Consider the following 26,007-nt stretch of genomic DNA (forward strand, 5'->3'; position numbering starts at 1 on the left):
CAATTAAAGACATTGACAAGATAATTGACAATTTTTTAGATAATTGACAAGATCAATTATCTAAAAAATTGGCTTACTACAAGCTGAGAGAAACATTGAAGACTTTGCTGGAACAAAACAAGGGTGCTAGGATTTTAGTTACAGGGCACAGCTTAGGTGGTGCACTTGCCATCTTATTTCCTTCATTACTTGTATTGCACGAAGAAGAAACCATCATGAGTAGCTTGTTAGGAGTTTATACTTTTGGGCAGCCTAGAGTTGGAGATAAAATTTTTGGCAATTTCATGAAGTCACAGTTGAATGTGATATTTAAGAGGTATTATAGGGTTGTTTTCAGGTATGATGTTGTCCCTAGGATTCCATTTGATGATCCAGTCTCTCAATTTTCACATTTTGGTGGTTGCCTCTACTTTCGAAGCTGGTACAAAGGCGAGGTACGTTATTGTTCAGATTATGATCACCTAAACTCTATTTATGTGTCGATCGTGTAAGTAATGGTTATTCTTGTGTACTTGATGGAAAAACAGGTGCTGAAGCATGAACCCAATGAAAACTATTTCAACCCATTGTACATTCCATCAAAGTACTTAAATGCTTTACTGGACCTTTTTAGAGGCCTCTTCGCTCGAATAAGGCCTGGAAAATATTTCAAAGAGAGTTTGGTCTCAATTCTTTATAGGTTTTTTGGGCTTTTAGTTCCTGGTCTCGCTTCACATAGCCCCAGGGACTATGTCAATGGTGTGAGGCTCGCTGAAGTTAAAATCAAGCGAGATGATGCTGAAGAATTTATTGGACTTTAAGATCTTCGAAAATTCACCATTGTACAAGTGATTGAAATTTCAGTCAGGCAACCTATTTTCTGGAGATTCAAATTACTGAAAATGTGTACAGTGCCTATGTTCTTGGTATGAAAGCAGTGTATGATCTGGTGATCTTCTTCGTGTTCGCAGGCGTAGGAGTTGTAATATGTTAAAGTTAGGTAACAGTGTCTAGGGGGGATTGGAAGCTAAATTATTGATGAAATTAAATAAAAAAATTTGATAAATGATGCTTTGAATATTCAATGCGAGATATTTTAGGTGGAAGCAAAGCTTTTTCTCTATATTCTGAGAAATTATACTTCTGTTATGCATACCGGACTACTGGTATTAAGTGTGTGATGGTAAGAAGCATGTCTACTAGATCTAGCTTGAGAGTTTCTCCACATAAAATAGCCCTTTTACTGTCTACACTATATATATCGATCAGATATTGTTTGTCCCTGAAGCGCCCTTTTTTTCTTAATATATATGATAACATACTTGGGATTAGTTACTTTGTGATAAACAATTCATGTTTATGATCTATTTCATATTGGACTTATTATGGTTGTTGAATTTCATTTGTGATTTCCCTCTTGAAACCTTGTATTGTTGTCTCTTAATGAGTACTTCATGTATAGAAATAATGAGCATGCTCCTTTATCCCTTTTACTTCTCTTTGTGCATTTCTGATTTGGAGTAAAATTTTAGGTATGTCTCTTGTGTTGTGGGGTGTCCAGTAGAAGGATCAGTGCCTCCCTCAAAGGTGGCATATGTGGCAAAAGAACTTCATGACATGGGTTGCTCTGAGATTTCCCTCGGTGATACAATTGGTGTTGGTACACCTGGCCCTGTTCTGAACCATTTCTTCTGCCTTTATGTCAGCTATGTAACTATCAATTTGGTTCTTAGATCGAGTTTCTCTAATTTCCACTTCATGCTTGACAGGTACTGTTGTTCCAATGCTTGAAGCTGTAATGGCTGTCGTTCCATTAGAGAAGCTCGATGTTCATTTCCATGACACTTATGGGCAATCTCTTTCCAATATTTTGGCGTCACTCCAAGTAAGTCACGTTTATACTTGACTTTTAAGAACATAACAATCCAGAGACCTGCTCATGTCAATATCAATTTGGTTGAAGATTGTGTTGGGTTTTGGGAAATGAGAAGCAGGACAGCATATGTTACTTGACTAGTTAATGCTCGTGCCTTCGGCATGGATTCCTTAAAGAGGCATCCTTGACAGTGTGATATAAAAGTATACATGAGATTTTTAAGTAAAGGAAAATGAACGACGTTCCTAGATTCATTATGAATTAAAGTATTCTTGAAGACAGCATGCCTTAACTTTCTCTGGTAACTGATAATGAAGAGTAGTCCAGTCGAAACAAACATTTCAAGAAAAGCTTAGTGACGCATTGAACATATGAACTTACAGGTCAAGTTACGTGCAAAGCCATGTTAGATATGTAATATCTATTGAAGCTTGATTCGTTATACTTAGAAACTGACTTTCAAAATTAGTGATGTTACAAAGTGGTTCAACCAATATCAATAGGAAACCACCCAGCAAATCACTTCTTCGTTTATCAATTTTTCGTTTAGCCATGAAATACTGATATTGTGTAAACTTGTATTTTCTTCGGCAACAGCAACCAAGCCATCATGATGCCTATTAGCTTACTAAGAAAGAGGAAATTGTGGGGATAAACTCTCATAGCAGATCTGTAAACATCAAGGGCAAATAATCTATTTGAAATTGTGTAATACATATGTACTTTGGATCTGTAAACATCAATGGCAAATAATCAAGTTGAAATTGTGTAAAAAAAACTAAGCATCAACAAATGACTAAATAATCAACATGGTGGGTCGTTATAGATCATGATATTTCCGTGGCACAAATGTTCAAGCCTACTCTATCCAAACTTGACTGGGTATCTACTATCTACATTAGACGATAACTCTACACTCTTGAGTTGCAATAAGATGAAACCTGACAACAAAAGGAAACTGTTTTACACCTCAATTCAGTTTCAAACCTGACAACAATTGGAAACATTATAGTAATATACTAAGAGGCCAGATCTTCTCCGCCCGGGTGGAAAAGATCACATTTTACACCTTACAAAGAATTATTGACACCTGTCCACTCATTTAACTCCAAAAGTTTACCCAACTAACAGTGTTAGATAAAATCCAAAAACAAAATTTAAAAAAAAAAACGGCTACAAAATAGAGAGATTCCGTGCGTGGTTTGGTTTATCACTTTATCTCCACATTCTCGCCCTCTCTCTCTACTTCAAAGGAAAATGGAGAAACAAAAAGAAAAGAAGGTGTGGTAACCTCCACAAAAAATGCTTCCAGATTTGATACATTCATTTTTTCCTCACTACTCATCACAAATCTTAGATAAAAATAATTGTAGAAGAAGGTCCAAATGACACATAAATTTTACAACTTAGTACATTGTAACTTTGTAAGGCCTAACTTCAGCAATGAAATTAAGAACATTGTTTTCCTTAAATTACTTGGTTTTACATGGATTTGAAGCGAAAATAGGCTAAACTAGCTTGCTTGATAGAAACTTTTGCCTTGCATATATCCCACAACAGGGGATGTTTTATGCATGTCTCATTGAGTGTTATTTGCAGCTTGAGTGTAAGGCATGACTGATAACACCCATGGGCTTCACCAAAGTCTTGATGACTAATAGTCTTTGATCTATTACTCATTCAATTCACTTTGTCTTCACCAAAGTCTTGACTAATAGTGTTGATCTATTACTGCATTCACTTTGTCTCACAAGCTAGGCATGTAAAGGAGTGATAATAATCATTCAAACTAGTCACTTTCGTTACCACTCTTGGTTGAGTGATACCTGAGCAATTCAACAAGCTTGGTTCTATTTTGGGAGTCCTCATGGATACCAAGTTTTAGGTTCTTTTGAAAGCTTCATAGAACTTGTTATAGTCTTCTTTGTTCTCAGCAATCTCAAAGAAGAGCTCAAATCTTGTTTTGGATATTTGGCAACATCTTTCCTTATTTTTAGTGATTTGTAGCATTTTTTTTTTTTTTTTATCTAACACCGTTACTTCCCTTTGTTTTGGGTGTGAAATATGTGGACAGGTGTCAATTTACTTTTGTAAGGTGTAAAATGTGATCTTTTACACCTGGGTGGAGAAGATCCGGCCTCATATACTAATATGTATGTAATGAGGTTTTCAAATGAAGCTTCCATGAGCATTTCACTTACTTGTATTCATTGTACACGATCTCTACTACACCTTCAAACAAAACCTCATCTCCAATCAATTACGTACAAATTTTAATCAATCAAACCATGTGAATTGAAACAAACATAATTGAATTTTTATTGAAGTTAAAAAATAATGTGATTCAAAATGGAATTTCGAAGAGTAAACTTACATGGAAATATGGAGATGGTATGGTTAAGCAAGACCTTAAAATTAAGAATCAACAGATGGGCTCTACTACCAAAACAATAATTTCATGTCTTTCCTACTCATAAAGAAAATGAAACCAAATGCAACAAAAACGGGGAGCCATAGACACATCTTGATCATCCACTTAACTTCTTCTTTCCAAATTTGGCATCATCCCCGCCTTGGTCTGCAAAAAAGGAAAAAACATAAGAATTATGCCAAAGGTGAAACAGGGAGTCTTGTACAACCACATATTTGAAATTACAGTAACTCCACGGATCTTCTTAGCCCTATTCTTCCTCTCCTTCAATTGTGTTCCTGGGCATGACTTCCCCAACTTGGTATCCAACCCATTTTGTGAATCAAAAGTATATGTGGCCCCAAGTCAAATAACTTGAACAAAATTCTAAATTTTCTGCATACTACATGTGAGCCTCACACGACTTATTTAGTTTAACCTCAATCACAAACCAAAAATAAAATGAGACTTCACATCCTCTTTAACATACCTAATCCAGTACTGTCATTCCCAAACCAAAACTACAACAAAGGTGATTTATACAATAGAAATGTGTGCAGAGCATATATCCACAAAACATATATTGGCACAATTCTAGTGGTACACAAAAATTTCACCTTAGAGCAGTTGTCCTTCAAAAAAAAGGAAAAAAATAAAATTTGTCTTGAACATATAATTAATGGAACCGCATCTCAAATAATTTGTCATAAGTCATAACACACACATGAGCAATTTACTTCTGTATCAAAAATTATATGTTCAAGTACACCAATACTTACTTCTTCAACGTGTTGAGCATCACCAAACATGCAGACCTTCTTCTTAGGCCGAGGGATATGGGGAAGCTTACAAAACCACTGAAACGCTTGTCTTTCTGTGGGTCATAGTTCTTCAGCCCAATCTAAAGTTCAACTGTTTCCACAAATTTTATTTCTTTTTTTCCTTTGAAGCAGTCATGATCTGGGTGACACATTCTCTCAATACATCACTCTAAAGCTCACTAAAAAGGTAGAAAAGAAAACATTCAATGACATAAATCACTTGGGATAAAACTCAATATAATCAACACGTACAATATATTCAATACCAATGATATAAAGAAGAATATAAATCAACTTCTGCCAACGCTTGGGATAAAACACAATATATTCAACACCAATGATCTGAAGAAGACTATGAATCAATATGATACCCTACCAATATATTATCTTAAGGATCACCAAATCATTCATTGACAAATTATGATACCCTGCCAAAAGAAATAAAGTTTTTGGATCAACCCCAAGAAAATATAATACCATAAAAAAGAAGTCCTCAAGGATTGCTAAGTGAAATAATATTCAAGGAAGTTTTAGAGCAATCTAATCATACTAATGCAGTGGTGTTCAAAAGACTACTGAAGTAACGTGTAAAAAAAAATGCGCTCAAAGACAAACATCTCCATTAAGTAGTACGACTTAAGTAGTGGATACAATGTGAAGTTTAAGGAATTCAAGGGATGCATTTAAGCGAGCCCAAATTAAGCCTAAAACACAACTTTCTTAACACCACTTTCAATATATATTGAATGCAACTCAATATATATACCATGAAAAACAAATTGTTCAACTCATCAACGAAAGACTCTCAAAATTTGACATTTTACATAATTGTGTACACCATTTCTACCATGAATTTACCAGTAGTAAACTTGCCTCTACCAGTAATGGCGAAGTAATGCGTTTTTCGACAGCAAGCACAACACCTTCTTTCGTCTTCAAACCAACTACACAAAAGACGAATAAAAATCAAAGTTTGACACAACCCCATTTCTTAAACAATGAAAATAAAGTACGTTATCTTGATTGCACTCCATCCATTGATCAGTAAAATGTAAGAAATCTTTTAACTTTTTTTCAATCTTTTGAATGTTAGTAATCTATTAAGGTTATTAATAATAAATAGGTGGATTAAACAAAATCGAAGTGGAAGAAGCAGATTGGTGTAAAACCCAGAGAGGAGTGGATGTAGCGGTGGGAAAAAAAAATGAGTTTATGAATATTTAGTACCACGTACTTTCACTTTTTTTTCTAAATGGTACCTGAATTTTGTTTCTCGCATATTGGTACCACGAACTTTCAATTTGTTTCAATTTAGTACCTCAAGACATTTTCCATTCAATTCCATCCAATTCCGTCCGATTTCACTAACGGCGTTAGCACTATTCACGTTAGCGCTTTTCATGTGAACAGTATTTTTTTAAATCAATCTTAAAAAAACAAAAAAACTATTAACGTGAACATTGTTTTTTCACTATTCACGTTAACATTTTTTTTATAATAATCTTTAATCAATCTTAAAAATTAATTCTTTATTAAAAAAACACTATTCATGTGAACAGTGTTTTTATTTTTTATTAAAGAATTAATTTTAAAATTATTACAAGAAAACATTGTTCACGTCAATAGTGAAAAAACATTGTTCATGTTCGTGTGTGTGTGTGTGTGTGTTTTTTGTAATAATTTTTAATCAATCTTAAAAATTAATTCTTTATTAAAAAATACTATTCATGTGAACAGTGTTTTTTATTTTTTTATTAAAGAATTAATTTTAAAATTATTACAAGAAAACATTGTTCACATGAATAGTGAAAAAACATTGTTCATGTTCGCGTGTGTGTGTGTGTTTTTTTTGTAATAATCTTTAATCAATCTTAAAAATTAATTATTTATTAAAAAATATTATTCATGTGAACAGTATTTTTTATTTTTTATTAAAGAATTAATTTTTAAGATTGATTAAAGATTATTACAAAAAAAACACTGTTCACGTGAATAATGAAAAAATATTGTTCACGTGAATAGTGAAAAAATATTGTTCATGTGAATAGTACTGACGTGAATAGTGCTAACGCCGTTAGTGAAATTGGATGGAAAATGTCTTGACGTACTAAATTGAAACAAACTGAAAGTTTGTGGTACAATATCTTGAAAACAAAAGTTCGCGCACTATTTAGGAAAAAAAAAGTGAAAGTTAAATTAAATCTAAATAGTTATTAACTAAAAAAAAAATAGACTCTTGTTATTTGGAATAAGAAGAAGACGTAGGATTTAATACCTGTAAAATTAGATTGAACCCAAAGTTGGATAGATAAGAAATTTTCACGCTGGAGGGAGAGAGAACCCAAGAGGTTTTCACCATTAAGTCCCAATTAATTTTTTAATTTCCGAAAGGTCGAGGGAGAGAGAACAAATGTATAACGAAGGTTTCATCAGTTTTTCCGATTAATATGCCAATCCTACCCACGCCGTCCCAACCCTTGATTTATCACTCTTAGATTGAATCCCAGCCGCGAGTCAGGAAACCGAGCTGTTTTGTTAAGTTGATTGTATCTTTCTAAGGATTAACCAATATTACCCTCACTAGATGAGTCAATTAAGATTTTCCCCCACTAGATGGGAAATTAGGGTCTCCCTCTAAATACACACAAAAAAAAGTCAAACTGGATTGACCAAATTTTTTTGGTGTGTATTTGGGGGGAGACCCTAATTTTCCAATAGGGGGAAATCCTAATTGGCTCATCTAGTAGGAGGTAACACTAGTTCACCCTCTTTCTAATAGGGGTATAATTTCTCACTCATTTGATTGCCAAAATAGAAATAGGGGTTAAAAAGAAACCTTAGAAGGTTCAAATAAAAAGTTTCTCCTCCACAAGCTCGCATGCTATGTCTTCCAATTTGCACCCCTATTGACTAAAGCACGAGGGTTTACTAAATTTCACAAAAATATAACGAACTCAGTAAAGTCTCAGGTAAAGTGGTTGGACCAGTGGAAACATTTTAAGATTTGTGTAAAAGATGGATGAGAAGAGAGAAAACAGGAATGAGGCTCCCACTCTCTATCATCTATATTCGGCAAATGAATCAAAGTGCATGAATCATGATGCTAATGGCCTGCGTGGCTTGTCTCAGTCCATCACGGGGATTCTAAAAATGTCTGAGCTGGAGAGAGTTGTGTTATGTTTCCCATATAATATCGACTCAATTGGATGCCTTAGCTTCCAATTTTTACTTATCGCCTTTCCAATTCCTTTGTGCTAAATCATGAATGATTCTGAAGTAAAATTGGTAAATGGTAATCAATGGATTGGGAAATCTGTACATACTCAAAATGTCTATGCAATTTGGTTATTAAGACGGAACACTGTTTCAGTTGGTAGGACATGGTCCTCCTATGCATCAGAAAGCTTATGTTCCTAAATTTTTTGTGAAACAGTTCCTTACGGCTCGATTGTAGCTTCAGTGTATTGGAAAATTCATACATTGAACTGTTCCTTACTGCTAAAAGTTTTTTTTCTTCACAGATGGGAATCAGTATTGTCGATTCATCTGTTGCGGGCCTTGGAGGTTGCCCGTATGCTAAAGGTCCTTCTGGGAATGTTGCGACAGAGGATGTGGTGTACATGCTCAATGGGCTTGGCGTGAAAACCAATGTAGACCTTGGCAAGCTCATGACGGCTGGGGAATTCATCTGCAAGCATTTGGGACGTGCATCTGGCTCAAAGGCAGCCGTTGCTTTAAGCAGAATCACATCAGATGCCTCTAAAATATAACTTAATGTAAATCTGGTTCCTGCCAAAGAAGACTCCGAAAGCCAAAAATTTGGCGGTGATTTTTTAATTTGGATTGCACATTGATGCTTGATATATGTACACAACTACACAAATAATGCAATAAGATGAGTTTGGATTTAGAGCCCTTGATTAAATGGATGTATGATGTATCAGTGAATATGTTCTGATTCTCGTCGAAGAGACATTATGATAAACAATAATAATACTTTTTTTTCATACCAATATGCTATGTTACTTCCATTATCGAAAAAAAAAATGCTATGTTACTTTGGAATTTACGTAGGATCCGTGTTGAATTAATGGATACACTGTTATATGTAGAATATATTTCACACATATATTGTCATTTGCCTTAGATTATTACTGTGATTTTTTCTTTTAAAAGCTGAAATAGGATAACGACGAACTAAAGAAACACGTCTGAAATCTACTATAATGCACTTTTAAGGTAAAAGTTGGGCCATCTCAAAGTCATGTACCTGCAGTGGTACATGACGTTCAATTGTGACGGGGAATATTATTATAGATGTTATATTAGGAATGTTATATTAGTGTTAGGGAATATTGTGTTTTCATTATAATTATCCCAAATACATTGCCTTCAAAGTGCCTTCACCAGACTGTTTCTTTTCTTGTTTTACTGCAATGCTCTAAACATTTCAGAGTATTAGCAGTACCATATCATCTAAGATCTGGCCCTGTTGTTAACACTTGCGGTAAGAGCAAATCACAAAGTCATTATTAAAAAAAGAAAAGAAAAATCACTTATTTGAGACTGTAATTAACCCGTAATTAATACTTAAATCTCGAGTAGTAACAGAACCACCAAAATGTTTTATTCAAACTTGAGTTATCAAACTTAAATTTCGGGTTGTTAACTTGTTCACCAAAAAAAAAAAAAACTTGAATTTTGGTCCCAACTCGGTTTAGGCTTCCAAACCAACACACTCCAAGTTGTGCCTTGGGTAGCAATCACAGCCTAAGCGGGCAACCGCCTTGGGGCATGAGTGGCAACTGAGTCAGACGTTACAAAGGTACAATCACACACCTTAGACACGTTAATGGTTGCTCAACTTTTTAGCCTACTTAAAAGTATCAACAGTAATTTGGAGTCCTGGTTTATTAGGTCCTCTAAAATTGTTTTAGTAATTCGAAGTTCAATCACAATGTCTTCCCATCAACAGATTTGAGGTAATATAGGCCAAGATCATGAACATCATGTCCGCGATCATGGTGAGAAAAGCACATCACAATCTCCCTCTCTCTCTTCCAACCAGTTTGGTGGCTCTATTGGCGTGAAATCTGATCAGATGGAAGACAACAAGCCATATGTTGAAGATGGGTCTGGAAATACCAAGGAAGGATGTCCAAGCTACACAGGCCGTGCCCAGCAAGCTGACCACTTCAGGCGTATGGACTAGATCAGAGATTATGCAGACCGAGGTAATAACAAATTCATAAATAGCACATTTTTTTTTGGTAATGTCATGCAACAATGTGCATCATGCTTGAGCATCTGGCTCAATTCATCGTGTAGCAAAGGCTTATGCAGCTATTCTTGACTCAGAAAATCATAATGTAAGAATCTACTACTTGGATATCAAATTTACCCTTAGAAAAGCATCGCCAGCAAACCTTTTTTTGGTTTCTTGTTCTTTTCATTTCTCAAAAATATTTTAAAGCCACTTTTTGTTTGCTATGGTGTCGACCAAAAATATTTGAATTGTAAATGCTATGGACATAACACTTATTACTAGTATTACTACAATGAATTTCATTAAATAGAATAGAATCACAAACAAACCCAATTACCATTTTGTTTTATTGACAGAAACAATACACAAGAATATATATCCAATTATTCACCTTAGACAAACTTTTGAGCCACTCCAATCAGTACTACTAGAATACTGGCATACTGCTAGCGACGGGAATACTGAGAAAGAAGACCCGAAGCAGCCAAAACCTGGAAGAAGGAAGGACAGAGAAGATGAAATTTGAATGGGAAAGATGAAATTGGAGTTCGTAATATGAAGATTTTAGCTGAGAAGAGGAAGATTTGAATTTATTTCAGTGGAAAACCAAGTCAGAAATTTTTTTCCCCCACCCCAAGAGACCTCCGGACGTTCGGATAAATTATCTGAAATAAAGAAGATTATATTTATTCCACCAAGTGACCAAGACATCATCCTCTTCTTTTCATTAAGTTGTTCTGTAAATTCTTTGCCATTTGGCCATAGGCAGAACACGACCAGGACAATATTTCAAGTTTGAGTTGGGCAAACATTTCCCATAAGTCCAGAAAAAGTAAATCAAACTTGCATAGATGATTAAATTTCTTGAGGTCAGGTGGAATCTTCATCGGAATCTTCATCTGCACGAGAGATTGCCTCCATTATTTTTGCATCTGCTGCTTCATCGGAATCTTCATCTGCTGCTTCATCGGAATATTCCATTACCTATATAAAGTCATCTTGTATGAGTTGAAAAGAAGAATATTTTGTGCCAAAAATAAAATTGAGGTGGATGAAACATAAATAAACAAAGTGGAACAAGGTTTAGCACTTCACCTTCAAAAGGGTTTGCAATTGGGCCTTGATTCTTTGGTCGTCCCACTCCAGCTTATTGAACCACTCCTGGTCCGTAATAGTAAATTCTTCAAGTTTGGGTACACTGTGAGTACCCAGGGGTAGTCTCTTCAAATTCGAGCAGTGACCCACATGTATATATTTTGCGGAGGGCCAATCAACAACAAGTGAATCGCTTCCACTGAAACTTAACAGTTTTGGTAAATCTAAAAGACCGAAATAATTCAGAAGAGGGTGACTGGCCTTGTCTTTCTCTACATCTCCACTCTCCATATCACTGTCATCTGGAAACAGTATCTCCAAAGCGGAGCAGCTTTCCACATACATCCTTTCCAACTTGGAAAGATGTTGAAATACTCTCAATGGGAAGAGGTGCTTCAACTTCATGCAATTTCCAATAGTCAAATGTGTTAAATTATGGAAAATTGGAGAAGGTGGCAAGTAACAGAGTCGGGTCGAAGACGACCCCTGCTCCACGCCATCTCCCTCATATTGATCGACACTTTCCGGTACATAATCACGACAAGGTATAAGAGTGACTAACTTGCCACACTTTTCTACTGCTAACACCCTTAAATTAGGGAATGATACCTCAATTTTATCAAGTTGTAGCACATTCTCAATCCCCTCATATTGTAAATACAAAAAGATTGTTTTCGGTAACAATACTTGGATCAAATGTGAAATTGAAATTGATGAGAGTGTAAGGAACAAATTTCTCCGGAATTCCGTCCTTTCCATGTGGTACCTGAAGTATGAAATATCGTGTTTTCCCAGCGAAATTTTAAATATTGTCATCTTTTTCCACGGACTAACATCGTTTTCTGAAGAGAATTCAAGATTTTCTATATAATTTCCAGAGAATTCTTCTAACCGAAACAACCTTGATATAACTTTCGGTGAGATGGTTGTATAAGGCGGGGTTGTTCTTAAAAAGTTCAACGACTTCAGACTAGTTAGCCTACCCATCTCTTCTGGAAAATTTTCAATTCCAGATTCATTAAGATAAAGTATTTCAAGGCGGTTAAGTTCTACAACTGGAGATATATTCGTCAGCTTATAACACCAATTCATACGAAGCGTACGGAGGTTTGTAAGGCTTGAGAGTGATGCTGGAAGTGATCTAATATTGGTGTTACTTAGATCTAGAGTCAAAAGGTTTGTCATTTCTTGAAAAAAATTGGAAGGAATTTCATCTAAATCATTGAAGCAATTAAAAGATAAGGTTAAGAGGTTTGGAGCTTTAATCTGAGAGGGGAAAGGATGATACCTGATTTTTGTATCCATCAATGACAATCGCTTGCATTTTTCCAACTCCATATCTGGCCACTCGTCAAAACTCATTTTAGCTTTAACAATGAATTCATTTCTTTCCTCACATGCAATTGATACTGCCACATCGCGGACGACATCATGCATCATAATGCGTCCATAGTAGTTTTTCAACAACAAACCTGCAGATGTAAGCTTCTCAATTGTAGCATGCAATCTGTTCCTTGCCTCCTTTTTTTTTTTGATCAGCAAGGGAGGTTGTTAACGGGGTCCCCTACCCCTTCTCATTAAAATAATAATAGTGAGTTACAACCGAATATAAGTTTTTCCCCTAGCATCGTCGTATACAATTTTCTTAATATCCTCAGAAAACGAGCTGGGAATAACTTCTATGAAACTAACAGAAGGAATATTACAAGCTAATGCATCCGCTAACTTATTACATTCCCTATAGGTATGCTTAATAGCAAACATTTCCAAACAATCAATTATTTCAAACACATCTGCTAACAGCTTCCTTCCTTGCCACGGCACTTTACTTCGCTTTTGTATAAGCGAAATAACATTAGTCGAGTCTGTCCTAGCTTCCACCTTGGTACGGTGATCTTTGCCTCGCTAGCTTTAGTCCCTTGTACACTCCCTCTAGTTCTATAAGTGCAATGGTATTGAACCTTGATAGCCCTTTTCTTCTGCTGTGACATTGCCGTCATGCTCTCGAAGTGTTCTTTGCCCATCCTCCGTTAATCCCTTGAAGAGTACCATCGAGTTCAACGGCTGTGATGCCTTCGCAAAGGCGTTCCCACTTGCACCTTTTGTCGGTTCCTTCATTACTAACTTGGACATCACGATTCCACTGTTCCATAAACACGATTCTCTCACCCCCATCCTCCATTACCGGTTCCAAGCTTTGCGGCTTCACCTTAACATCACGCATTATCGGCTCCACAAGCTGGCGACCAATCCGGTACTTATTTTTCGAATATTGGCGCGTTAAACTCATTCCAAACCAGGTAGAAAAATGCATTTATACCTGGCCGAATTGCATCTTTTTACATCCCTTTCCTTTACTCAATCCCATTATCCATTCCAGCTCATCCTCCCATTCAACGACCACCATTCTACAATATCCAGCTCTCTTGACATTTTAGTTCCACACGTAATGCATAAGCGTCATATTCAGTAGAACGGATGACATTGGTTTCATCCTTACGTCCACAAATTCCACATAAAGCCGACTCAACAACCTTATATCTCTTTAATTTAACCAATGTCTTTATCCCATCTTGGAGCGATCCCGGCTAATAAAAGAGTGCCTAGGTATATTATTAGGGAACCATACCGGTTTTGTCCATGATAGGCTTTGGCTTTTCTTCTTAGGCGGTGATAGGTTTCCTTTAGTTCGAACTCACCATGAACTGTAGGAGTCCAAACCACTCTGTCTTCTCCCCATTAACTTCGACTTCATCTTACGCTTTGTTTGATAATCTCGGCATATGTCTGCTCATTATGTTAGCACCTGCCATTCCCCATTATGTATCGGTCCACGAAGCTTTGCACTTAGACTCACATTAGAAACATAAGTGAGCCTGGCGAGAAATAAGGTTTGAATTCCCTCTTTGGATGCCAAGGGTCCATCCATAAGTTTATGTCTCTGCCGGTCCCAACTTGATAACATACTAACCCCTTAGCATCCTCTCTTCCCAACAAGATACTTCTCGACTCCACGAGCAATCGTTAGGAATTTTCATGTCCCAAAAAACTTGTTTTGATCAAATTCTTCCACACCCACTTAGTCCATAGGGTTTCCTTCCTACTCACTATATTCCAAACATGCTTCATATTTGCAGCTCTATTCATTACCTCCGTTCCTTATTCCTAGCCCTCCTTCATCATATGGATAGCATAAATCATTCCACCCAATCAAAGCATGTGCTGTAGTACAGTCCGGCCCTTTCCACAAGAAATTTTGCAACAACTTTTGTATCTCATCCACTATTCCTTTAGGCAGCCTAAAGGATGATATCCAGTAAATATTCAGATTACTCAACACGGACTTGATCAAATTGGACCGCTTCCAAGATCGACAAACTTTTCCCTTTCCAACTCTGTATTCTCTTAGCTACTTTAGTGATCAGTGGTAAACAATCAGCATATGACAACTTCGTTGTTATAAGGGGTAACCCAAGATACTTCACTGGTAAAGTTCCTACTGAATACTGTAGCACTCCCTTAACTTCCTCACTCACCTCCTCGCTCATTCACCTTAAAAAACGGTTGACTCTTGCCCACATTGACTTCAAGCCACGAACACTCTCTACGAACTTCCCCGAGAATTTACTAGACTTGTAACGATGGCTACATCCCCATTCATAAACGCCAATCAAGTCATCCGCCAAATGAAAGATGTGTTATAACCGGCTCCTTACACTTATAATGCAATCTAAACTCCCCTTATTGCGGCTTGCCTCATAATGTCGAAAAACAATTCCATTACCAAGACAAACAAGTAAGGAGATATAGGGTCCCCCGCCTTTATTCCTCTCTTCCCCGCCAAAATACCCATACACAGTCCCATTAACCATAATCGAAAAGGAAGCGGTTCCTATACATTCTTTCACCCGACTATAAATTTCTCCGGTATCCCAATTCTTCTCATTGTGAATTCAACAACCTCCCATCTCTCACCGAAGTCATATGCCTTTTTTCGGATCAATCTTAGCGCACATCGTGGTGGATAAGCATCCACAATGATAATTGTGAAGCAATTCACGAGACAATAATATATTATCCTGAATGCTCCTACGGTATAAAAGGACCGATTAAGCGACACCACCTCATGCATGATAGGTTTCATTCTCGGCGTTATAATCTTAGTGATACACTTGTATATCACATTACAACCTAATAGGCCTATAATCATTTAAGCTTGTCGGGTGCGTATCTTAGGCACAAGTGATATACAAGTAGCATTTACTTCTCGAGCATCCTACACCCTAAAAAGTAATTCTGAACTGCCCTAACAAAATCATCTCCCACAATTAGCCCGGGCAGCCTTAAAGAACAATGAAGAGAATCCATCATTCCACGGGACTTATCACTATCAATACACGCCGTACCCTCAATAATCTCATCTCTAGAAATCACTGCTACCAAAGCTGTTCCACGGTGTCATTCGCGATAACTTTTTGCGGTCAGATAGTATCAAAGCAACTAAAGTCTAGTTCTGTAGGTTCTCTCGGCATAGAGTTCCTTGTAAAACTGCACACATTCAGCCCTATCTCATCCAAATCCTCTTTTATACTTCCTAGCCCATCCCTTAGACATGTTATCTTATTCAACGCCCTCCTAGCTCGTCTTGACTTATAAAAAATACTCGTATTATTGTCCCCACTGTGATCACCTCTCTCGCGACTTACGCCTCACACACTCTTCCTCGATTTAGCACACTTGACATATTCTTTGATGCATATCCTCTCTTCATCAATCCATTCTCTGTTCAACGGCTCTGTTTGCAGTTTTGTTTGAATAATATCCATCTCCTCCTTTTTCATTTGTGCTCTTGTCTTGACATTCCCAATCCTTTCTCTGTTCCATTCAATCAAAGCCCCTTTCACAAATTTCAGTTTTCTCATAAATACATACATCGGATTTCCTACAACCTCACTCCCCAAACTTGCTGGATTTGTTTCCACAAAACCATCCTCTCGAGTCGAGAAATTAAAAACCTAAAAGGCTTCTTATTCTGGCCCTTCTGTTTTGAAGAGTAAGTTACCATAGATGAATGGTCTGATACAGTACCCGGATTCAAGAATTCAGCTTCGACATCCTCAAACTCATCAAGCCATTCTGCATTCACTAGTACTCTGTCAAGCTTTCGCCAAATTCTAACCCCTCTCCTGTTGTTCCATGTTAATACATTTCCCTTGTATTTCATATCTGTGAGTCCCGCCATAGTAACACATTGTAGGAAGTCAGTGTAATGGATCGGATGTGTTGGTCTCCCTCCAACTCTCTCCTCTGAACCCAGAACTGAATTGAAATCTCCTAATATCACCCAAGGCCCATGATATGCGCATGAGAAGTTAACTAACCTGTTCCACAGCTCTCTTCTTATCACCAAATCAGTGCTCGCATATACAACCGTGACCGTAAACACCTTACCACTAGTAAGCGTTACCTCCCCCGTTATATACTGCAGGTCCCTCTCTATAACTCTCACCTTGCACATTCTTGCGTCCCAGCATAGCCAAATCTTTCCTTTATCACTATACATATAATTATGCTCCACATTCCATCCCTCGCAACACTTTCTAACAGTTTTATCCATATTTTTTTGCTGAACTTTTGTCTCCACCAAACCCATAAGGCTGAGTTTATGCTTCTTGATCATCTCTCTGACTTCTATCTGTTTAAATCCCACATTCAGCCCCCGCATGTTCCAACATCCAATCTGTATCATTTAAATAAATGAGGGTGTATTGATTGGGCCACCTTTGCCAATTCTTTACTACCATTCAGTTTTATACCCTTACCCCTCTGTACTTCCCCCCCGAGAGTCCTGCGCACTCCACGACCCACTGGCATCCAAAGTCGTTCTCATGGGAATATTTCTGTATCTTTTCGCCTTTGGACTCACACTTGTGCTGCCTTTGTTCATATTTCCTTCACTAACATTTTCGATATCAACCCCCACTTGTATATGATGCTCTGCTCGTGCTTTTACACTATGTCTCCGTGAAGGTGTTTCCCAACCTTCTTTATCTCCATCTTGAACAGTAACCACTTCTTGCACTTCTTTAACGAGCCCCAACTTCTTGCACACCTTCGGTTCTTTTTTTGCTCTCCTCTCTTTTGGTCGTGTAAGCTGTTTAATCTTAGCATTCTCCTCCCTTTCTGCGTATTTATCATCAGCTCCTATTTTTTCTTACCCTTGTCCACACTCTTCTTTTCAGCCACAGCCACTTCCTTCTTCGAATCCACACACCTTGTTTTGGATCTATTTCCTTCTTCACATTATATGAGCATGTCGGTAATGCGTATGTCCAAACACTTGGCGGTGGGAACATTTGGCAGGCCTCCAATTATATTCGAACTTTACTTCAAAAGCTCTTTTTGGTCGATTACCACAGGCACACTATCACGGATACTTACAAGGCGGCTCTAATCTCAATACACACCCTGGCATAAGATGTTTGAGTCATATTTTCTGTTGGTTTATCCGTAAACAAGGGGTTACCAACAGGTTGCTACTTGACTAAACCCTTCCTTTGTCCACATCTCCATGGGAAAAAATTTCATGATCACCCATATCGAATTGTCTTGAGTTCTCGTCTCGATTCAACAAAGAGTTTCCATGGCGACTACAAATAGATGACTCACAATATATGAAGCGAGCCAATGTCCAGCAGCTGTATGTCTATCATCCTCATTGCTTATCACGAAACATAAACATGTTATCTCCATATGGTTTCATTATGAACTGATTCTTCAGCCTCCAAGTCCTTGACACCATCTCCTTAACATAAGAGAAACTCAATTTCTTCCCGACAAAACTGCCGACAATAACATTCTCAAACTTTTCCTTTATTTTTGCGAATTGGCACGACTTCACATGAATCACAGGCCTACCATCGACAATGGTGGGCGGCACATAAGTTAAGGACTCTTGTCCTACAGCTTTCCGATTTAACCTGGTTGCCCAAGTACCCTTCTTTACCTCTCCTTCTTCAGCAATATCAGCTTCTTTCCCAACTCCCCCCTCAGGCTTCTCACCCTCCTTAATCTGTTCCCCCTGCGATTCCACACTATCCATGTTCTTCTTTGCCTTTAGTACCGTCCCTTCAACTTCCTTCTGTTTCGATACTTCTTCCAGATTCATTTTTCCCAGAGTTTCCTTTTTTGAGGACTCATCACTCACAGTCATAGGAACTTGTTTAAAAATGAATCCACCCTCTTCATCTACCCCAGCAATCCTCGATCCACCTTTTGTATAATCTTTAAGATGTACCACATCAGTAACATGTTCTTGTTCTTCAAGCTCTTTGACCGACTCCAGGCGCCTTTTTGCCTCTCTAAGCAATCCTTCTTTAGTTTTGCTTGATGTAGAACTCTGTGGTGTCCTCTCTGCTGATTTGTCCCTCACTTCCATTGATTTCAGATTGGCTCCAAAGTTCTCCAAAATCTTCCTTTTATATCTTTCAACAGATCCCTCTCCAAACCTTGTCTTTATTTCACTCTCAAAACTCTCAACCTCTAACTCTAACTCATTAGAAGAAGATTCCCCAGCATCACCAGTTGGTGTGCTAGGGTTCGAAACCTCTAAACCACTAAACTCTTGCGTATTTTGCATGCTTTTTCTGTTTTGTTCCTTGCCTCCTCGAAAGTGTCTACATCTCTAATCAGCTTTTCTCCCATCATGTAATCAAACAGCACATCAGTTGCGATTTCAAAGTCTTCTCGAAACATACAACAAAATAAGAAGCACATTTTGGTGGTCTCATCTTGCATAAAGTTATAGCTCAATCTTATGGAAGCATTGACAGGCTTCATCTTTTCAGAGATTGACTTCTTTAGTCGTGCTAGTGTATCGTCCCAAACAGCAATTTTGTCCTTGTTGTGGAAATTGTCCCAAACAGCAATCGTTACCCAAGGTAACGATTGCCAAGGGCAAACCTCTACATTCCTTTACAATGTTTCCAGCAACCGTTTTGAAAAGATCGACAACACCACCAGCTTTACTTCGAAATAGATTCCATGAGTCTACTTCCGATAAGACTTCAACTTCAATCTTTTCGTCCATTTCCATACTTTCACACACTTGTTGGATCCTTGTTGTGAAAATGACCTTGCAGCGATTTCCCTCATTTTTATAAGGAATGCCTACTTTAACTAAATACATCGGCTCCCATACATCATCTAAGCACAAAAGAGTCTTTCTTCCTTGATTAAGTCTACGCCCCCGGGTTGTCTTTGCTCTTGTAGACTTGAGATTTCACGTAAATTTCAGGACCAATTTCTGCAATAGCATCTTGGATCTTTTCAAGTCGGGCTTCGAGACCGACACAACACTCGCATAAACTCATCAAAGAGTTTCTCCTTTTCACTTGTGCCATTATTGCTTGCATCAACATGGTCTTGCCAACTCCGCCATCCCGAATATCCCAACTAAACTGATTTCATCATTTTTCAATGCCTCAATGACTTTTCGATTTAATTAAGCCTCCCTTGATGCAAAATTTTTCAAAACCAACAATAGGCTCGGGTCCATAGCTTTGAGCAGGCATAGGGTCGGACACATTATTTTCGTCAAACTTAGACCCCTCTCCCAAGTGTTTCTGTTACGTGCTAATTGAATAAGTCTGGGTTTAGTTGCTAATAAGTAGGAAAGAACTAGTCTTCTCCTGGATAGTAGGAGATAGTAAGTAAGTAGTTGTAACTCTATCCTATTTTCTTGGTAAAGTCCGTTGTAATCAAACACCTATATAAGGTGTAGTGAATATGGAATAAGACATGACTTATCTCGTATCTTAATTGTTCAACTCTTGAGTTGTACTGAGGTAAAAGGTTCCTCTATAAGCCTTCTATCATTTTTCTACCATCCTATCTCTTAATTCATCATAGGTTCTAGTAAACAAAAGAGGAACACTCCTCAGTATATACCAGTTTCTGTATATCAACATTTTTCTTTGCTGCTTTTCTACCAAGACTGAAACGAGAGCAAGTAACCCAGCCTTTCCACCAGCTATTAATATCTCCCCGCCGGCTTTTTAGGCGTGTTTGCTTCTTCAAATAATCGATCGCACTTTCGCAGCCATGTCTCGGCAGGTCTTCCTTATTAAATGGTTATTATTCCGAGGCTGCATCGACCGGGGACCGAACATCTCTTCTATTTGCTTCTAGTGCATCAATATTGTCACCGAGGTTTTGATATTTCGTTCAAAGCGGATAATATAATTAAGCTCGCGTTCACCATGAGAGTAATAACGGTAGCGGTTACTCCTCCTCCAAAGCGGCAATCGCCGGCCTCCATTGTAGTTATCTGGTGTGATTAAAAACTACAAAATGATAAAATGAAATGTTTGGAAAGGAAGAGCTTATTAGTTGTTTGCTTGATGAGATACAAATATTTGCCAAGAGAGCTCTTTTATAAACAGATGCTATGTTAGTGTTAAATTGCATAAATTGCATGTTAGTGGTAATGCTAGGAGAGTTGTGACATTTATAATTGAAAAAAATCAAGAAGAAGAACAATGGAGAATAATATAGATTGATTGAGAGAGAGATAGATTGATTAGGGTTAGAGTGATTGAGATGAGTTGTTGTTCTCACCCAGAGTTACATATTTATACTCACCTAGACATGAAAATTGTAACTACTAGATATGGATGTCTACACTTATAGAAACGTGAGACTTTATATATATGACAACTTTTAATATTGACATATTCTAATAGTTAGGATATTGGCTGCAAAAAAAAATCGTACTCATTAAAGTGAAAAGAAAAAAAAAGTTAAAAAGAAAGTAAAGTAGCAAAAAACGCTTTAATTATTATTTTCTCTCTCATCTTTTCTATTCTGCTTCACTTTTCTCTTTTTACTTTTCTTCTTTTCCCTGTTCTCTTTTTTACTTTTTCTCTTAAGTAGCAAGAAACGCTTTAATTATTATTTTCTCTCTCTTCTTTCCTCATCTGGCTTCACTTTTCTCTTTTTACTTTTCCTCTTTTCCTTTTCCTTGTTCTCTTTTTTACTTTTTCTCTTTTTCTCTTCTCTTTTTACTTTTCCTATTTTCCTTGTTCTTTTTTTTACTTTTTCTCTTTTCCTCTTTTTTACTTTTCTCTTTTCTGGATTTTTACTTTTTTAATTTAAACTCCCTCCTTTAGGCGGGTTCCTCAGTCCTCACTAACCGATAACTGCTAAAATTTTGATGCCATCTGTCCACTATATGCTCTGTTTGGTTCACTGGATCTGAATGCAATTGCAAATACATCTTGTTGCCAATACATATACTTGCAAGGTACTTCATTTGCATACAGTGGTAGAGCCAGGAAATTAAGTGAGGGTGAGCCACTCAGACCAAATATATATATATATATATTTTAAACTAATATTTCAAACCTAATAAAAAAATTCATTATTTTTTCGTTTAACTACTATTTCAACCACCATCTTTAGTTTTTTGGTGACTTCGCTTTGAAGAGGATTCTATTTCAGCATTACCAATATCTTCTATGTTTAGCGTTGGTTGAGTGGGCAATGACTTTTTTTTTATCAAATACTTTAACATAGTTATTTAAACAATACCTAAATAGCAATTAATTAATGAAATCTTTTACTTTGAATTTCAATGAAAAAATAAAGTCATCAAGTTTAAACCTACAAAAAAAAAAAAAAAAAATTACTTAAAACTTACCGCGCGTCCTCAAGTATAAAAGAGACTAAGAGACTGAGAGACCGTCAGTACCTGAGGGGTTTTTTGTTTTTATTTATTTACTTTTTTTTTTAAGAAAATAGAGAGTGCGTGAGGTTAATATTTGGGGTTTCTACTTTTTATTATTATTTTTGGAGAGAGAGAGAAAGAGCACATGAGGGGTTAGTGGGTTATTGTTTTTGGGCTGGGTTTGGTTCCTTTTTTGTTTTTTTTCTTTCCCATTTGCTTGGGTCTTAGATTTTGGTTATGAGCAAATAGCATGTGGACAAACAATATTTTTTTTTGGGGTGGAAAGTGAGGGTGTGCCAGGGCGTACCCTGCCCCCCATGGCTCTGCCACTGTTTGCATGCTTGGTTCACCATTTGCAAATGGATGCAAAAGAAGTATTTTTTTGTGATTGGTTCACTGCAATGCATAAATCAGTGCAACCCAAGAACTTAATTTTTTTCTTTTTTTAAACCCAATGTAATCTCCACCCTTAATCTTTTCGTCCTCTTAACTAGTTAACCTCTATGCTCCATCTCCTAGCCTGGTCACTCTTATCAATATCACTTTTAAGTCTAACCACAATAGTCATTCATGTCAATTATATAATTATTCTGCAAAGACAATATATATCCGCTACAAGTCTACAACCATACCACAAAACTTAAGGGCCTAAGGGCGGGTGTAAACCGTATAGAGTGGAAATTTTACACTCCAAATGTCAAAAAACTCTTTCTAATGGGAGTGTTATACCGTAGGTAATATAGTATTAGTTGATAGAGAGAGTGGGATATTCCCCTTCTCGCTATCAGCTAATAAAAAGCCCGGGCGACACTAGAACAGACATCTGAGTAAAAAAAAATTTGGACGTCACTTTAAGTAACGTTCCTTTCTAATTCTAAAGTAATTTTTTAACTCGGACGTCACTTTACGTCACTTAAAGTGACGTCCGAGTTTAAAATCTATTTTTTTTTTACACTTCTCCATTGGAGAGTATAGAGTGTGGATATTTATAGGATATACAATAATATATAATTAGGGGTGTAAAATCCTAATGGCATCTACGTGGAAACTAAGTGGAGGTGTAATTTTACACCCGTCATTGGAGATACCCTAATGATATCAACAAGACGTAAAAGTCACACCGAAAAGCAAAGTGATCTGACTCTTTACCTCTTTATAAGCAGTAGTTGCAAATGAGTAAATCATATATGTGTTTTAGAATTAATTAACGAAAGTGTTTAAAATGTGCACTGATGAGTTGAAGAAGAAAAATATAACTTAAGTTTATTTAGAGAGGAATTAATGATAAAGATTGAGGCTGGTGTTTTTGGGATTTTAAAGGAGGGAAGGAATATTAAAACTTTTAAAGAATAAAAAATGCACATAAAGAGAGTAATTGTGGGTGTACGTGAGAAGAAAAATAAGCAGGTTTTGGGTTTAATCTCCTTGGTTCATGAACAGCTTGCATAAAAACCCCGTCACTAAAGACTAACTCATAAAAACTCTTTCTTTTTCTAAAACACCCAAACTTACTAAAATACCGGCCCCACACATAATTGACCCGTGAAACCTAAATCTCAAATTTCTCTCTTCTCTTTTTCTTCTTGCCGCCTCCTTTCTTCCAAGATAAAACCTACTAACTCTACCAAGGTGTTCTGTTCTACTGCTTTGCTTATGCTAGCATTTTTGCAAGAGTTCAAAGGAAGAATTAGAGATGTTCATATCGCCAAGACGAAAGAAACTCTTTTTGGACATATTTTTTATGGTTTTTGTTGAAGGACATTGGAGAGACTTAGTTGAATGGGGAAGAAGAAGACAATGGAATAGGAAAGCCTAATTCGATGTACAACTTAAAAGAAAGGAAGAGGATACAGAAAACAGGTGATATCTATGTGGTGGAAACTAAGAAAACATTCTAAAGAAAGAAGATCATGAAATGATGTATTGTGTTTTATTGGTGGTCTGGTAGATCACTTTGGGATACTAATCTTGTTTGAATTATGGACGTTTGGATACTAATTTTGTTTGAATTCTTGATCTTTGAATTCTGAATGTAATGCAAAAAATGAGCCTGATGCGTTTGTCAGTTTGTCAGATTTCTATAGCCATGTCAGAAAAAAGTTTATGAGAATTCATATTTGCATATGCAAATTCCGATTTGCATAAACTGTGTCACCTGTCAGGTGACAAAAACAAAACGTTTGTGAAAAATCATGTTAATCTTGAACAAAAAGAACTTATACATCTTATGTGGGTTAAAATTTTCATAGGTTAATCTTCTGTGTAATTAAGATTTTCATAGCATACGTCCGATATTAGAATTGTTTTATTTTAGTAATCTACTACGAAACAAAACAAGCCTGATGAAAAAACGTATGGAAACTTAAATTTTCATATGTAAATTCCAATTTGCTTATATCAAACTACTCTGTAAACTTAAATTTTCATATGTAAATTCAAATTTGTATTTGCATGTAAATAAAATAAACTATGTGAATTTCTATTTTCATATGTGAATTTGCATTTATATATGTGAATTTGTATTTATATATGTCAAGTTACTATGTAAATATATATTTATATATATTTTGTCAAGACATCGGACAATTTCAACTCTCCAATTTTGTCTCCGCATTTGCTTTGGTTTCTCCTTACTCATCACTTCTGAGTAGATTAAAGCGATCGTTCTCTCCCATGCAAGATCTCCTACTTCACTAACCTCTTCAGATCAAGTAAACATCAACTTATTTCCTACAAACATTTCATCAAACAAATTCCACTCAATCTACTGATCTCTTATCAATCATCAAGTACTAATAACGCCCTTGTTCAAAGTCCCTAAAATGTCTCATTGGCTTATAAATATCATCATGAAGATGTATGTGGTAAAGAATATTTTCACATAAGAATTAAATACCAGTGGCTCTCTTCAATGGCGAAAGAAACGAAATTAAAATCAGTGTTTTCGTTGGCTTCTTCGTTAGAGCGAACTCAACAAAGAAAAAGAATATAAGGTGGTTATTTATTGAGAAGGGCAAAAAAGGAAACAGATAAGTGTGGAGATAAAAATTAAACCGAGATTTGCTTCCATTATAAAAAGCAGGGAGGTTAATTGGTTGGACGTGAATAATAGAAAGGTTTTATTGGTACGTCCATAAGAGCATTTGCAATGCAGGTGATAGTTTTCCCCCTCTCTATCACCGCCACCTCATCACTTTTCACCCCCCTTTTCACCAACCCGGTGAAAAACAAGGTGAAGTTGTGCAATGCAGAGGTGATAAAAAATATTTCGGACGGGATGTTGGATTCCGTCACGGAGGTTTTGATCTGAGGCGAATGTAACATCCCGTCCTGATATTTTATAACGAGGCGGGATGTAACATCCCGTCCGATGGCTCAAATATCAACAGACGAAACAAAGGCTCCATTTTCACTTCATTTCCAGCCAAAATTCCGATTTGTAGCCTCCATTAACAACCTTTTAACACAAATTTCCATTCATAATGATTTCTCCACCCCCCAACCCATCCCCACCAACCTCACCACATGAAGAGCATTCCCGATGGTTTGAAAATGTTAAAATTTCCAAAAAAAAAAGGGCAAAAAGGATCGTCGTCGAGAACGCGTAATGTGGGCGAGGAGGACGAAATTGAACTTGGGTTTAATTTTCCACTGCGTTGTGAAATCGAGGAACACCCACCATTAGCGTCAACATCGGTCCAACACGTAGCAAATCGAGTGGCGGAATCTCAAGTAAGTTTTTGATTTTTTTTTATGTTAATTATTATTATTTATGTTAGTTTATATCAAGTTTGTTGTTGTGTAATTAGTTTGAATTTGTCGTATTATTTTTAA

The 26,007-nt window shown here is 36.7% G+C and overlaps 2 protein-coding genes across 3 annotated transcripts; one reads left to right on the forward strand and one right to left on the reverse strand.

Annotated features, from left to right (window-relative positions):
- The first annotated feature begins 198 nt into the window (after positions 1 to 198).
- LOC147485452 (hydroxymethylglutaryl-CoA lyase, mitochondrial-like) lies at positions 199 to 9,002 on the forward strand. Of its 2 annotated transcripts, none has more exons than XM_086573464.1 (4): positions 199 to 434; positions 1,512 to 1,648; positions 1,749 to 1,864; positions 8,608 to 9,002. In XM_086573464.1, exons 1-4 carry the CDS (start codon positions 340 to 342, stop codon positions 8,854 to 8,856), a joined length of 597 nt encoding a protein of 198 aa, XP_086429590.1. In that variant the 5' UTR covers positions 199 to 339; the 3' UTR covers positions 8,857 to 9,002. The 2 variants fall into 2 exon arrangements, with proteins under 2 accessions (XP_086429590.1, XP_086429591.1); XM_086573465.1 differs by having other exon boundaries at positions 1,512 to 1,639.
- A 1,627-nt stretch (positions 9,003 to 10,629) lies between these two features.
- On the reverse strand, positions 10,630 to 20,034 carry LOC147485453 (uncharacterized). The gene is given in 9 exon segments (XM_086573524.1): positions 10,630 to 11,336; positions 11,448 to 12,974; positions 16,510 to 17,187; positions 17,374 to 17,630; positions 18,177 to 18,999; positions 19,062 to 19,361; positions 19,363 to 19,652; positions 19,747 to 19,887; positions 19,890 to 20,034. Coding segments are annotated over 9 exon segments (4,275 nt in total). The 3' UTR covers positions 10,630 to 11,222.
- Positions 20,035 to 26,007: the final 5,973 nt, after the last annotated feature.

This window comes from Coptis chinensis, chromosome 7, assembly GCF_015680905.1.
Source record: "Coptis chinensis isolate HL-2020 chromosome 7, ASM1568090v1, whole genome shotgun sequence".
Lineage (NCBI taxonomy): Eukaryota > Viridiplantae > Streptophyta > Magnoliopsida > Ranunculales > Ranunculaceae > Coptis > Coptis chinensis.